Source organism: Nicotiana tabacum, chromosome 4 (genome assembly GCF_000715075.1).
Source record: "Nicotiana tabacum cultivar K326 chromosome 4, ASM71507v2, whole genome shotgun sequence".
In the NCBI taxonomy this organism is placed as follows: domain Eukaryota; kingdom Viridiplantae; phylum Streptophyta; class Magnoliopsida; order Solanales; family Solanaceae; genus Nicotiana; species Nicotiana tabacum.
Genome location: NC_134083.1, coordinates 67141242 through 67156594, shown reverse-complemented (window position 1 = coordinate 67156594; position 15353 = coordinate 67141242). Strand labels below are relative to the sequence as shown.

The 15353-nt window shown below is 41.0% G+C and overlaps 1 protein-coding gene and 1 non-coding gene across 3 annotated transcripts; both read left to right on the top strand.

Annotated features, from left to right (window-relative positions):
- Positions 1 to 2977: 2977 nt before the first annotated feature.
- On the top strand, positions 2978 to 3084 carry LOC142180488 (small nucleolar RNA R71). Its single transcript, XR_012709111.1, has one exon. It is a non-coding gene; the product is annotated as a small nucleolar RNA R71 (small nucleolar RNA).
- An 8777-nt stretch (positions 3085 to 11861) lies between these two features.
- On the top strand, positions 11862 to 14639 carry LOC107782725 (low-temperature-induced 65 kDa protein). Of its 2 annotated transcripts, none has more exons than XM_016603655.2 (5): positions 11862 to 12064; positions 12157 to 12399; positions 12503 to 13135; positions 13230 to 14210; positions 14310 to 14639. In XM_016603655.2, the coding sequence occupies exons 1-5, from the start codon at positions 12019 to 12021 to the stop codon at positions 14357 to 14359; spliced, it is 1953 nt and encodes a 650-aa protein (XP_016459141.1). In that variant the 5' UTR covers positions 11862 to 12018; the 3' UTR covers positions 14360 to 14639. The 2 variants fall into 2 exon arrangements, with proteins under 2 accessions (XP_016459141.1, XP_016459142.1); XM_016603656.2 differs by having other exon boundaries at positions 11865 to 12064; positions 12503 to 13129; positions 14310 to 14602.
- Positions 14640 to 15353: the final 714 nt, after the last annotated feature.

The following is a 15353-nucleotide window of genomic DNA, read 5'->3' as shown; positions in this document are numbered from 1 at the left end:
TGTAGAACCCGGCGTGCCCAAGGAAACTTCTCACTGCCTTGACCGAAGTGGGCGGTGGCAATTTCTCAATCACATCAACCTTAGCATGGTCGACCTCAATTCCCTACTGGACACTTGATGCCCCAAAACTATTCCTTCTTGTACCATAAAATGGCACTTTTCCCAATTCAGCACCAAATTTGTCTCCACACATCTTTTGAGCACTCTTTTTAAATTGTGAAGACAATCTTCGAATGAATCCCCCACCACGAAGAAATCATCCATAAACACCTCCATAATGTCTTCAACCATATCAGTGAAAATGGCTAACATGCATCGCTGGAATGTAGCCGGCGCATTGCAAAGTCCAAAAGGCATTCTCCGAAAGGAAAAGATGCCATACGGACAAGTGAAGGATGTTTTCTCTCTGTCTTCAGGGGCTATTGAGATCTGGTTGTACCCCGAATATCCATCCAAGGAACAAAAGTGAGACCGCCTAGCTAACCTGTCCAACATTTGGTCAATGAAAGGCAATGGGAAATGGTCCTTCCGGGTGGCTGTGTTCAATTTTTGATAGTCCATGAAAATCCGCCACCCTGTGACTGTACGAGTTGAGATCAAATTGTTATTCTCATTTTGTACGATCGTCATTCCTCTCCTTTTCGGCACACATTGAATAGGGCTGGCCCAGTTGCTGTCAGAGATGGGGAAGATGATACCCGCATCCAGCCACTTGATCACTTCCTTCTTCACCACCTCTTTCATATTCGGGTTCAGTCGTCATTGATGCTCTCTGGAAGGATTGTGCCCCTCTTCCAAGAGAATATTATGCATACAAAAGGCTGGGCTGATACCCTTTATGTCTTCCATGGTCTAACCAATGGCATTCTTACATTCTTGTAACACCTACAAGAGTTGCTCTGCCTGCACAGCTAGCAAACTAGATGATATAATAACAGACAAAGTAGAATTAGGCTCTAAGAAAACGTACCTGAGGTGAGCTGGAAGCTGTTTCAGGTCCAACTGTGGTGGCTCCTCTATTGATAGTTTTGCAGGTGGTGTTACTCTTTCTTCTAAGTGCAGGGGCTCGAACTGAGGTTCCCTTTTCCATAACCCTTGACCCTCGAGAGCCATGACCCACTCCGCCAGCCCTTCACCATCCATCTCTTCCAAATTTATCAAACATGCTTCTAGCAGATCCCTGACATTAAGGGTCCCATCCTCCTCTTGCAGTATCACATCCACGGCCTCCACTAGCAAGCAACTTGAAAATTCGTTGGGTATCCTCATGGATTGTTGAACGTTGAATATTATTTCTTCATTGTTCAACCTCATTTTCAACTCTCCAGTCTCACAATTAATCAATGCTCTCCTAGTGTCTAAGAACGGCCTTCCCAAAATGATGGGTATCTCTTCATCCACTTGACTGTCAAGAATAACGAAGTCTACAAGGAATACAAACTTCCCCACTTGAACAAGCAAATCATCAAGAATTCCTGTCGGTCTTTTGACTGTGCGATCAGCCAGTTGCAATAACATTGAGGTCGGTCTAGCTCTGCCAATGCCCAATTTTGTATAGATTGCCAAGGGCATCAAGTTTATACTGGCCCCCAAGTCACACAATGCTTTAGCAAAAGCATAACTCCTAATGTTGCATGGGATAGTGAAACTACCTGGATCAGACACTTTTTGAGCCATAGGTCTTGTCACTACCGCGCTGCACGTCTGCGTCGGATTTATAGTGGGCAGGTCCTGGAAGTCAAATTTTCGCGACATCAGATCCTTCATCATTTTTGCATACCCTGGCATTTCCCTCAAAGCATCCATCAATGGAATATTCAATTGAATTTGTCGAAGCATTTCCATGAATTTCCTGTATTGATCATCTTTTTTTTGCTTTGCCAATCTCTGAGGGAAAGGTGCAGGAGTCAACCTCTGCCCACTACTTGGTGTCTTTTCTTTGTTGGAAGCTTTTTCTACCACCTGTTCTGAGAGTTGTTCACCTTCCTTCTCCTTACCCTTGTCAACATGTGCTTGTTCAATTACAACCTCGGTGAGCTCTGCTGATTTATCTGCCTCTAATGTAGCTGGAGTAGTTAGCGTAGTCTCTCTCCTAGATTGAGCAACTTCTTACCCTCTATTTAAATCTCTTCCATTCCTGAAACTCACTGCCATTAGCTGATTTGGATTTTGTTCCTTTGGGTTAATATTTGTATCTGCAGGCAATGTTCCTTGTGGGTGAATGTTCAAGGCCATAGACAGTTGTCCCAATTGAGTTTCAATGCCTTTGATTATCGAATCATGTGCTGCTAACTTTTCTTGCATCTTACCATTTGTCCCAATAAATTATTGTAGCATGCCCCTGATTTCTGTCATGTTGCTGTCCTGTTGTTGATGAGGTGGTTGGTAGGCCAACTGTTGCTGGTGCTGCTGATTATAGCCATGTTGCCTTTGATAAGGCACGACTTGGCCTGGTGGTCGTGCGCTTCCTGGATTGGGGTTGTGTTGTGGCTGATTTGATCTGTACTGCTGTTTTGGTGCTGGTCCCCATTGCTGCCCACCTTGCCTCTGACCTCTGAAATTGTTGACATAATTCATCTCCTCTCTGAAGCCCTGGTTGTCATTCTCTCCACTCCACAAGCACACATATGACTGGTTTATGCAATGAGTGCATAAGCCTCCATTTGTTGTATCAACAATGTGCACTTGCTTTGTACCCATCTCATCAATTTTCTTTGTCAGTAAGCTCATCTGGGTCATTAGAGTGGCTATGTTCTCTGCATTGGAATTGTTTGGGTCAAGAGCAACAAAATGCACTATTGGTATAAGTGTCGTACCTCTAGTCATCCAGCCTGAATTTTGAGCCATCTTGTCGAGAAGAATCTTGCACTCTGTGAACGTTTTGCTAAAAAATGCACCCCCAGCTGAAGCATCTACATTAGCCTTCAAACTGTCTGCAAAACCCATGTAGAATCTCTGTCCCAGCATCTGATCTGTAATGCCATGGTGTGGACACTTCACTAGCATACCCTTAAACCTCTCCCAGGTTTCTTGCAAGGTCTCAGTCGGTTTCTGCCTGAACTGCAATATCTCATCAATTTGCCTTGCAGTCTTGTTGGGAGGATAAAACTTGTTTAAGAACTGCTTGACTAATTCTTCCCAAGTAGCAATGGAGTTTATTGGGAGCGAATTCAGCCAAGTTTGAGCCTCTCCAGTCACTGAGAATGGGAACAATAATAACTTAATTGCTTCAGGAGTCACATTCAACTGTCTTTGAGTCACACAAATTGATAGAAAGTTCTTCAGATGTTGTTGTGGGTCTTCGATGTATGACCCTGAGAACAGTCCCTTATTCTGCAACAGGTGCAGCATGTTGTTAGTAATCTGGAATGTCTTCGCTTGTATCTGAGGAACAACAATGGCGGTGGCCAGGTTATCAGTAGTTGGTTGTGCCCAATCATAAAGAGCAGCTTACGGCACAAGAGGTGCCACCACTCCATTGTTTGGGTCAACACGATCATTCCGATTGTTTACGTTGACGTCGTCCACATTGTCCATTTCACTTTCGAGTTGGTCTTTTTGTTTTAACTGTTTGTTCTTCTTGTTGGCCCGATTCAATGCCCTGAATGCTTTCTCGGGTCTGAGAGTCCTTCAAAAAGTTCACCAGTCCTCAAAGAGCTTCTAGGCATACACCTGAGTCACAGAAGAGTTCAAACATGAGAATTTCAATGGAAAAGTTTTAACACCGTAGGAAGTTGATCTAAATTAAGAATCTTAGCAATTCTTCTAAGTTGTAATAAATAACACCGTTAGATCCCCGGCAACGACGCCAAAATTTGATCACGCCCAACTATGCCTTGTAAAAAGGACTAAGCGGTCGCTGCAAATATAATCCTGTTCAAGTCCGAAGTCGAATCCCACAGGGAACTAACCTATTTACTACAACTTTTAACAATGCTAATGATAAGCTCAGACAATTTTCGGATGCAAGATTTTTAATAGAGCATAAGTGGAATTTATTTATCTAATGAAAAATGACAACAAAATTAGCAATAATCAAGAATAAAGTTGAATTCAAAGGTAAACGGATCTAGGGCTATTGAATTTCCCAATTGCCGGACTAATTCCTGACACGTTAGCTATAATCTCGCCGTAATACTCTATGAGGATTATGAGTTCCGGGCTACCGTAATTATCTCTCGATCAATTACGATAATTTACTAGAAGCATTCTCTCGAACTACTCTAGTTAACATTTTATGCAACTCAGAATTATCCCACCAAAGCTTCGTTATCTCTAACCCCGCTTTTAAATTCAAGTAATTAATCTCTTAACTTACCCGAAAGTGGTGTTGTTCAACAACAGTCTAACCAAGTGTTCTTTCTCAAGCAACACAAGGTAACTAGACACGGTTAATCAAGGGCCCTTTCAATTAATCACAACACAACACATAGTTGAACAATCATAGAATAAGAACGGCTCAATTATATCTAAACATAGTCAAAACTTCATCCAACAATTGGTTCCATCAACCCTAGATGATGGGTTTAGCTACTCATACTAATAGATACAAATTCACTATAACAATTCATAATCAACAATGGAAGTAAGAAGAAGAAGATAAAAACTCTTAGGAAATTCTCTGTCTTCTCTCTCTTGTCCTTGCCTCCAAAATCTCCTAAAAACAGCTCCTCCTTTCTTCTGGGCGGATTAGGCTTCATATAGGTTTAGGTTAGTCGCCTTAAAAATTACATAATTGCCCCTGCATTGTTGGCCTCCGTCCACCCGTCAACAATATCTGAGCCCTCACTAGTTCGACCTCGAATACTAATGGCCATTACCCTCGGATTAAGGTCTTTAGCAAGAGAAAAAGAAAACTTTATGTGTTAAAATCTAAGGCTTGGTGAGTAGGATTTATTGTAAGGGCCAAACAGTCGTATGAACCGTGCCCACATAGTTCACTCTAGTCATGTCACAAGTTTTTAAATGATTTCGATCATGTACCTTGCATACTAAGAAATGAAAGAAATTTCCACTTTGCTACTACGCATTTTTTCTTCTTCAATCCCGGATCCTAGAGCCCACGAGCAACCCCTACTCGGGGACTATCGAGCCCACAGGCTACCCCTACCTGGGGACTGTCGCTCGAAGACAATTTAGACATCCCGAGCTACCTAATCCTAGAAGCACCAAACCTATTTGGCGGTGCCCAAATATAAAAGGCTACGGCCACCCTAAAAATGGTTCGGAGACGTCCGAAGTCCGTAACAAGAAAGTAAGGCCTTTACAAAAATTCAAAACCGACTAAAAGGTTACCCTCGACAAAAACATCATCTAAAAATACTTTAGCATCTTAAAAACCTTTGGTCTCATCGAGGGTTCGAAGCCATAAGCAAACTTATGCTAAGGCATCAAAAACGATACGCAAGTAGAAATTTCAAAAAGATGCTAAAAAAGTAAAGACACGATATTGCCAGAAAGGGAAAAATTTCATATATATTCCAAAATATATTTACAAAGTCCCGATAGAATGACCTCAAATAAAACAAAAAAAATACATAAGAAAAAATTAAAATAAGAAACTAGAAAAGTACTAAGGCATCTACGCATGGTCTTTATCGGAACCCGACTCATCGCCAGAACCGTTGGAGCCCTTAGAACCCTCAGAACCCTCGGAGCCTTCGGGACCCCTAGGCTCATAGAGCTCCTTTGCTTTGGCCTCGAGCCTCCTAGCTTCTTCGATCTCGGCCGATAAGTCAAAACCTCGGGCGTGGATCTCTTCGAGGATCTCTCTCCGGGATAGCCGCTTTATATATTCAGTCTTCGTCTTTAAACGGGTCGTGGCTGCCTCCATATTGGCCTTGTACTGTGCCACCATTTCCTCTGCATCAATAGAGGCCGCATCCAGTTTGGACTTCAGTGCATCATATTCTTGCCCAAAGGTATCCCGTTCCGAGACGGCCGAGCTCAGCTGTGCCCGGAGATTATCATTCAGCTGAGACCACTTATCGACTTTGTCCTTCGCCACCCGGAGTTGGTTCTCGATTGATGCCAGCTCTGCCTTCACAGCTTCCTTCTCCTAAGCCAACATGTCCATCTTGACCTTCCGCCCTTTGGCCATGGCCTTGACCTCGTCCTTTTCGTCCCGGAGCTGGTCGATTAGGTCTATCTTCTGTTGGACCTGCGAAGTTGTTTCATTAGTCACCATGACTAGCTGCTCATTTTTAGCCTAAAAAATCTTTACCTTCTCAACTAGGTCGGCATGTTACCACTTTAGGGTCGAGGCCTCTTTCTGAGCTTTTTCCATCTCGGCACGGAGAATCGAGAGGTCTTTAAGGGCCTCGTCCTGTTTCTCACTAAGAGCCCTGTACATCTCCTTCTTCAGGACCTACTCTTTGAGCTCGAACTCAAGTTGGGTAACCTCCAAGCGGTACTATAGGAAGCTTTCATGATGAAGCACTGAAGCCTGAAAAACAATGAAGTTAGTAAGGGACATTAAAGTCTAATGAAAGATTCACAAAGGGATACAAGGGGCCAATGCCTCACCCGGTTCAGAGCCTTTTATGCCTCGTTGAAAAGGCTCGACGAGCCAACCTCGTTAATCTTGGCCTGGTCCTCTTCGGTAACTAGGCATCAGAGGTAGCTGGCTACGCCCACCGGAGCAGACAAGACCCGGGCATCCTCCAGGACTGTGAGAACGACCGTTTTCTTGCGCTCGAGGTCCACGTTCGGTGCGGGAAATTGCTTCACTAATCTTGGGCTCAAACTCGGCCTGCCAACTCCCGAGGGCACATCCTTCCTCAGGATCTCCAGGTGACCAAGCCCGGAAATATCCTCCAATGCGTCCATGTCCATGCCGTCGAAAAATGAGTTGAGGGGATCATCTGGGCCCTGCGCTCCCTCACCTGACTTTTCTTTGCCCGCTTGGGCCTCTTCGAACATAGACTCAGTGTAGGAGGGCGTCTCCACGATGTCAATAACACCGGTCATCTCCTTCGGGACAAGAGCAGCTTCTTGGGAGGCTGCAGCCTCCATCTTCCCTTCAGGTTCTCGAGTTAGAAGGGGATTGAACTCGAGGTCCTCTTTCTCGGTCGTCACCTGCTCCCTAGTAGGGGTCGACCTATGAGCGACGAAAATGTCATCTTCTTCGGGATCGCCCCTGAGCCGGTATAAAAAGTCAGGGTCCGGTACCCTGGACTTGGTATTCTTCTTGGGCTTCCGAACTCGGGTGGCTGCTCTCTTCTTCCTCTTCGCCTCGGGATCCAGGAAACCGAGGACTTTCTTTTCCTCCTATGCAGTAGCCAGAGCTGTCCCGAAATGGAGGGCTCGACGGGTAATGACGTATCCTCATCCTCATCCAGCGGCCTAAGTTCGGTGGTCTTAGGCAGACCTATAAGAGAAGAGAAAAGGTTAGCATTGTGTAAGTTGGGACATAGTGGTAACTATTCAGGGAAGAACCTCACCGTGAGAACGGGCCTCCCATTTGCCTTTCGAAAGTTTTTGCCATGCGCGCTCAAAGTATGACATCTGCTTACAGATCCCCTCGATCCACTCCTTGAACCGGGAGATTGCATTAGGAACTTGGGCAACAGCTGCATGGCCGCAAATATATGCAATGGGAGAAGGAATAAAAAGAAGTTAATACTTAAGGAAGACGGCACTTACGAGATGCTTTCCACCTCTCGGGGAACGGCAGAAACCGGGTTTCACCCGAACAAATCTCCCCTGCCAGCCTCGGTCTCTATCCCCGTCAATGCTCAAGAAAGGGGCCTTACTTACTCGACGGACAAGCTTGATCAGCCCCCCTCGGAAAATTTGGGGGTTACATAGGCGAAGTAGATGGTCGAGGGTGAACCGTGGGTTGTCAGTATTGTTCATAAAATGATGTAGGAGGATCACGATCCTCCAAAACGATGGGTGAATTTGCCCGAGGCACACTTCGTACCTCTTGCAAAAAGCCAGGATTACGGGATCTACTGAGCCCAGCATAAATGGGTAAGTATAGACACTTAAGTAATCCTCCACGTGGGTAGTAATATCATCGTTTGGCCCGGGGACGACCACATCTTTACCTTCCCATTTACAGTCTTCTCGGACTATGGGAAAGGTATATCCATTGACAAAGCATATGTATCTCCATGCTCCCTCGCCCCGATCTTGTTAGCTAGAGGCCTTCTTGACTTTGAAAGCATCCTCGATAGAGCAACCTTCAGGTATGAAGCTCTTCATAGGAGGCTCCTGAGCCACCTCGACGCCCGTGGCCGGATGGGAAGACAAGGGAGCTACTTGTTGCATTATAAACTCGGAAGTTTTAGCCATCGTGATCTAGGAAAATATAAAGATTTGAAGGGAAATATTAAGACTTGAAGGAGAATATAAAGATTCGGAGGAAAAAATATGAAGATTTGAAGAAAGAGTATGAAGGTTTGAAGGTCAGAGATGAAGATATCCAAGAAAAAATATGAAGGTTTGAAGGTCAAAGATGAAGATATGAAGGTTTAAGAAGCGGGATATGGAGATTTGAAAAAGTTAAAAGCCATTAGAAAATTCGAAAAAAGCTAGGATCGGAAAGTGAAAGAAATGCAAAAGGTCGAAGCTTTTATAGGGGGAAACAGTCAATGTGCTACGTTTCACATTCCAACGCAGCCAGCCGGTGACTGACACGTGTCCAAAGTCAGAACGACGCGACTGACATGACGTTTTGGCTTATCTGTCACCTCGGTTGTAACATTCGAAGGAAGGAACCGGGGTTCATCTATTGTTTTCCATAATTTTGGCAAATCTACTATCCGAAAAGCGAGGGAACTATCTGTATACGGGTAAAATCGGGGATAACGCACACCCCAATTTCCCGGTGAATAAAACGAAGTAAGGTCACGAACATACGAGATCGAAAATCGAAGCTGGGAACTCTTTATATCGAGGCTCGTGAAAAGTGAATGAAGTGTTCGCCATCGGACCTGATAAAACGACGCACCCCGGACTCGGGATGAGTTCTAAGACTTCGGAGAGCACAATGAACGGTTATACAGGATGGATAGAGGACCGTTATATTCGCAACCAACCAGATATCATGGTGCGGACCTTGCTCGATGACAGTTACAGATCAGTAATTAATGAGAAAGGAAGATTTTTACCTTTTTAGACTTGTACTAGGGATGAAACTCTCCTATTATATAAAGGGAAAGTTTTTCTTTGATAACACACATTGTAACACGAAAATCAAGGTAATACAAATTTATTTTTTCTACTCTCTAGCTATTGCAATATTCTTACTTTACTGTTTGTTCTTCATTCACAATTGGCTTTGAACCGAGGATCCGATCAAGGGCAAAACTATTGTTCAACCTAAGTTCGAGTTGGGCCGTAACATTACAATTGGTTTGATTATTCATTTTATCTATAACTCGTTTATGTAATATTCTTGATTATTTGTGTTGAATCAATCCAAATATTCTTAAAATCGCGTACAAATTTAATTGTTATCCGTTTTAAAGGTAAACAACTAGACATTACATGCTCCTATCGAATTTATAAGACCTATAGGGTATAGGTGAGCCGATGCTCTAGCTAGCTTATGAGAGTTGGAAAATAAGCAAGATGACTAGCATTAAGTTTGAATTTTAATTTATAGATTTATAGATATGGACAATATAAAATAGTAGGTAAAACTTATTAGATACTAGTCAGTGGTATCTATTAAGGTTTACGACCCACCCATAATGATTTTGATTTTTGATTTTTGTATTTTTTAATTTGAATTTTTTTATCATACTTGGATTCTATTATTAATTAATGTAATTTAGCTGGCTGTGACACATTATCTATTATATTATTTAGTGTGAATATTTACATGTAATTAATTTTCAAATAATTTTATAGATATTTTCTACATCATCATGCATAAATGTTCAATGCAAAAAATTTAAGTGCGCTGATTTGTTCAAAAGTTTTCTTCTTAAACTATAATTTATAACCTTTTGGCCAAGCTCGAAAAATCAGCTTATTTTGAGAATTATTTTTTTCAAAAGTACTTTTCGAAAAAATACTTTTGGTGAAAAGCAGTTTGTGTTTGGCTAATCCACCATTTGAAAAACACTTTTGAACAATAATTTGTGTTTGGCCAAGCTTTTCAAAAAGTGCTTTTAAGTGTCAAATTACAAATAAGGACATGAAGAGATTTGCTTAATAGTTAATATTATATAAGTAGATAAATAATTACAAATATTTATTATTAAAGTTAATAACTAAATTTTTTATTTTATTTAAAATATAAAAATAAAATTAAAAAGTACTTTATTCTTTCAAGATAATTTAAATATATCAAAAAATTATTCAATAAATATGAAAGTTCATCCCAAAAGTCATTTTATATTACTTAATAGTAGGGGTGTTCGTCGGTCGGTACGGTAGTTAGATATTTCGGTTTGATATTTTCGGTATTCAGTTTCGTAAAATGCTATAACAATACCGTACCTAATTAAATTCGGTATAGTTCGGTTTTTCTCCCTTCGATTACGGTTTATTCGGTTCGGTTTATTCGGTTTGAATACTAACTAGTGAATAGAGTCATAGAGGGTAATATTCTTAATTAAAGTACTCAAAAGTACAAAACTAAAAACGTCTGTTGACAAAAATTTTATCCAAAACCAGCAAATACCAACCTAGAGAGAGAAAATTTAGAGAAATATCTTTTTACTTGCTTAGAGTTAATTGACGAACTTAGAGAATAAAGGAAAGTAAAATTTTAAATTTCATATATTTAAGTTATAATTAATAAAATGTGTATTGTGCAATATAATATATATTTCGGTACGATATCGGTATTTCGGTATTTTATTTTAAAATATCAAATACCACACCTAATACTAATTTTTGTTTAAAACTTAAACCAAATACCGTACCGAATACCAAAATTTTCAATTTCGGTACGGTAATTCGATATTTATCAAATTACGCACAACTCTACTTAATAGTTTAAACTAAGTAAGGTTATTTTGGTATATATAATATTTTGCAAAGGGTATTTTTGGAAGGAAGAAAAGTCAAAACTGCTTCTCCTTGTGATTCTGGAAAGAAGCTACTTTTTCTACTTTTTCAAAACTGCTTCTGCTTCTAGCCAAAAGTATTTTTTTCCTCAAAAAAAATTTGGCCAAATACCTCAAATTGAGGAAAGAAATATTTTTTTTAAAAAATAAATACTTTTGGCATGGTGAAAAGCAAACAGGCTATCAATGACGTTCTTTTTTCAAGCAAGTAGTACATTATATAGCCTTATAAGACCGTGTGTTACATATGTCAACCATATTACTACTTCGATGTTTAGAAGTATAAGTTGTCATCTTATAATACCATACATAAGATCATTAGACTTTTAAAAATCGCGACAGTATTGTTTTCTTCTCCCCTGGACGACACTATTGTTTGAATTTGTAATAGTGTTTGATTATTGAACAATCGTCTAAAACTTTGAAGAAAAAAACTACTACTACGCTATCAGTTGGGAAAGAATCCAGTTATTTTAAGGCAGTTCAATTATTAAGGATTGAAATTGCTCTAACACGAGTAATGGATCGGTTTTAGCAAGTTAGACAATTTTACGGTCATAAGATCTTGAAAGATAAGGAAATAGAAAGATGTTGGAAAGATAAGAAGTGCCGACATTCATATATTGCAGTTTATATTCTGAGGGCCAATCACGTCAGTTAAGAAGGCCACGTCCACAGTAGTTTCCCATAAAGGCCGTACCACGCGTCCTACAACAGAGACGTGCTGCGTCGAGTAACAACGTGTGTCTCTCACAGAACGCCACTGCCATGCAAAGGTGGCCAATTGGTTCAATTTTTCCCTCTATAAACCATTCTCGTCTTTTGTCTTCTCTCAAAACAGCTATCTGCTTTCTTTCTTTCTTTTGTTAAAACTAAAACTATTTGTACGGCACTTGTGTCAGAAATCCCCAACAAAAAAAAAAAAAAAAAAAAGAACAAGGGAAAATCGTAAATTATCTGATCAAACTTCACTGTTTTTTCAGCTTTGATTATGGAGGCGCAACTGCACCATCCCCAGGATACCGGGTTGCACTTAGGTGAGAAATTCTCAACGAAAAATTAGAGGAAGTGTATGTTTATATGCCCTGTTTCTTGATTGTCTGACTTGAAATTGTTTTTATGATTGAAGGGGAAGGCCAGGGTCAAGTTCATGATGAAGGTGAACAACATCATCATAAGAAATCAGTACTTAAGAAGGTTAAGGCAAAAGCAAAAAAGATCAAGGATACTCTTAAGCATGGTCTTGGACACGATCACGAACATGAGCACGAGCACGAGCATCATCCACTGCAAGGTGAACACGAGGAAGAAGAAGAAGATGGAACTGACGATGAAGAAATGGAGGAAGGTGCAGAAGTTCATGGTGGACCCTGTACGTTTCACCCCCCTCCCAAAAAAAAAAAAAATTTTTTAGCACATAAAATTATTTGCTTCCTGACTTAATGACACTGAGTTTCTTGCAATTCATTGGTCAGACGCTATTAGGAGTAAAGATATTCGAAAAGAGGATGTTGGGCCAATGGTCAATTTAGAGAATCCAACTAGCCCAAAGGAGGATCGTTACGATGCGACAATGAAAAAAGAAGAGGTGCATAGGCCAGTTTTGCAGAGGCAAGACGAATTTGCAAGGCCACCATCTATGGAGGAAGCTCACTTCCCTGAAGAGAGGCATAGACCACCTTTTGCTGAGACTTATCAGACTAAGGGCACTGATCATGTTACTGCCCATGGAAAACAAGAACACCAAGGACTGCAGGGGCATAAAATTGGAGCACAAACAGGCTTAGAAGATCGTTACACCCCCCACTTCCGAGAAGAGAGATACACACCACCTTTTTCTGAGACTTGTGAGAAGCATGAAAATGTTGGAGCACCAACAGGTCTAGAGAATCCTATGCATAGGCCACATGCTGCTGCTGATACACATGCGACTATGGACATTGATTATGTTACTGCCCATGGGAAATTAGAAGATCAAGGACTTCTGGGGCACAAAATTGGAGTACCAACAGGCATAGAGGAGGATCCTCACGCCCCTAAAGGCCGTCCCGAGTTGAGCCCGAATCCAACCAACTATCAGAGTAAAGTCGCTGATCCAACAGGTGCCAGTAAGTGTCACGTCTCTTAAATTGCTATAGTAAAATAGATGGAACATGTTTTGATTGAAAATTGAAAAGACGTTATATGATGCATTTGTAACAGATAATGAGGAGGCAGGAGTTAGTCCACTTGTTCGATCATTCGAGAACATGGGTGTGCACGATGCTCCAGAAACAACACTAAACCAACGGACTGAACAAATAAGGCCAGAGCTAGGAGCAGGGGAAACGAAATTTGATCGAGGAACAGAACACAGCCTATATACAGGATCACATGATCAATTTGCACCACAGGAAGCACCTACTGATTTTCTCTCAGTTCCTAAACAGACTGAATCACTTCCTAAAAGCATGAATCCTAGCAAGCCAGAAGATTCACCTCAGGACACACTAACTGGAAAACCAGGTAGCTATACAGAGAAAATTTCATCCGCCACATCAGCAATTGCTGATAAGGCAGTTGCAGCTAAGAATGTTGTTGCCTCCAAGCTTGGCTATGGTGGCACAGAGGAGGAATCTAGCAAGTCACATGCAACCGGAAGTGATGAAGATAAAGCAAAAACAAACTCAGCAGCTGAATTAGCACAAAAAGCTGTGAGCACAGTGGCAGAAAAACTTGCTCCTGTTTATGAAAAAGTGGCGGGTGCTGGCACCACAGTCATGGCAAAAGTTCAGGGCACAGCAACTGGAGTAACAGGACATGAAAGCAGGGGAGGAGTTGATGCAGAGCATGAAGACAAGACTAAAGCTACCGATAAAGGAGTTTCAATGAAGGAGTATTTGGCCGAGAAATTTAAGCCTGGAGAGGAGGACAAGGCGCTGTCTGAGGTGATTTCAGGTTCACTTTCAAGACAGAAGGAGAAAACAGAGGAAACAGGGGAGGAAAAGCTAATTGGGAAGGTAACGGAATCGGAGGAAGTGGAGAGGCGATTAGGTCCTATTGAAGACGCAAAGAAAGAAGAAGATGGTGCTTCTGGAGAAACACAAGTTGGCGAAGGCTTTGGACAGGGTGCAGTGGATAGGCTTAAAGATGTTGTAACTACGTGGCTTGGGAAAGGTGGTGAAACACAGACGTCCACAAATGGTAAGCAAAATGTATCAGATGTTTGTTGTAGTTTTCCCACATCTATTAACAATATTTAATTTAGTGCTTATTGAGTTGATTTTTCATTTTGGGATTTAGGAACAAATTCTGCTGTGGATGGAGGTGCTGTAGTTGGAAGGGGTACATGATCAGGATGTTTGCAAAATTGAAGTTGTACAACCATGATTCCTTGACTTCTTCTGCTTTGCATTTTCGCTTAATTTTCTTTTTGTTGTGGTGTCTTCAAACCTAAGCTTATTTCTAGGAAAGTTGTATTTTGCCTATTCTGTGTTTTGTAATCACACATATTTAGTTGTAGTATATCTGTTGTGCTTCACTCCAGCTAGTTTGGGGTTCTGTTGTTTTGTAAGTAATCCACTGAACTGTGAAACTCATGGACAAGCGGGCAAATGGACATGTGGTTTCCTGTACCTATTGGTGTTGTGTTCCACTGTGTTTTCTAGTTTTTCCTAGAGGCGAATAAATTGAATTGGGTCCTTACTCAGTTCTTTTCCTTACCAAGAGGCTGTTTAAAATCTGAAACTGAATATATAATGTATCTGTTTAATTTGAAATATAACACGCCATTTATTTCCTCCGCTGCTACTGTGCATAAGGCGAGGAAACTGAATATAGTGCCGAGCAATAAATGGAACTGGGAAAAGGTTTGGATCACGTTTTACGTTTCACTTGCCATCTTTATCTTTATAGAGGATTTCCAACTGGTCTCCAATGGTCAATTTGTTTTTGCTGTTTGGGCCGTTAGGGAGATGTTCTCCAACTTGTATCAAAGCTTTTCTCCTTATATTTTCGGCAATCAAATTAAAACAATAAAATTGAATTTAGAGGGATATGATTGTCACTAACCCCTTGCGCTATTGGCAAATTACCCGGAACTATACCTTTTTCCTCCCATTTTGTTATTTGAATGAATACGAAAGTGGCTACCACAGAACTTTTTACTAAGCAAATTGAGCAAAAATTATGGAAACATAGTAATACTGAATTTCTTTGATAGCTTAACAGTGTATTTTGATTCTCCACCTTACGTATATACCAGTATCTTTTGTAAGTGACTCTATTGGAATTGTATATCCTAGAAGGAACAAGCCACGTAGTACTTAAGTTTCTATAGTATATTAA

Bases quoted from the DNA above. Each gene is read 5' to 3' on its own strand.
- LOC107782725 (XM_016603655.2), top strand. From the start codon at position 12,019: ATGGAGGCGCAACTGCACCATCCCCAGGATACCGGGTTGCACTTAG. The intron at 12,400-12,502 runs GTACGTTTCACC...TTCATTGGTCAG, and splicing joins AGAAGTTCATGGTGGACCCT to ACGCTATTAGGAGTAAAGAT. The intron at 13,136-13,229 runs GTAAGTGTCACG...CATTTGTAACAG, and splicing joins CGCTGATCCAACAGGTGCCA to ATAATGAGGAGGCAGGAGTT.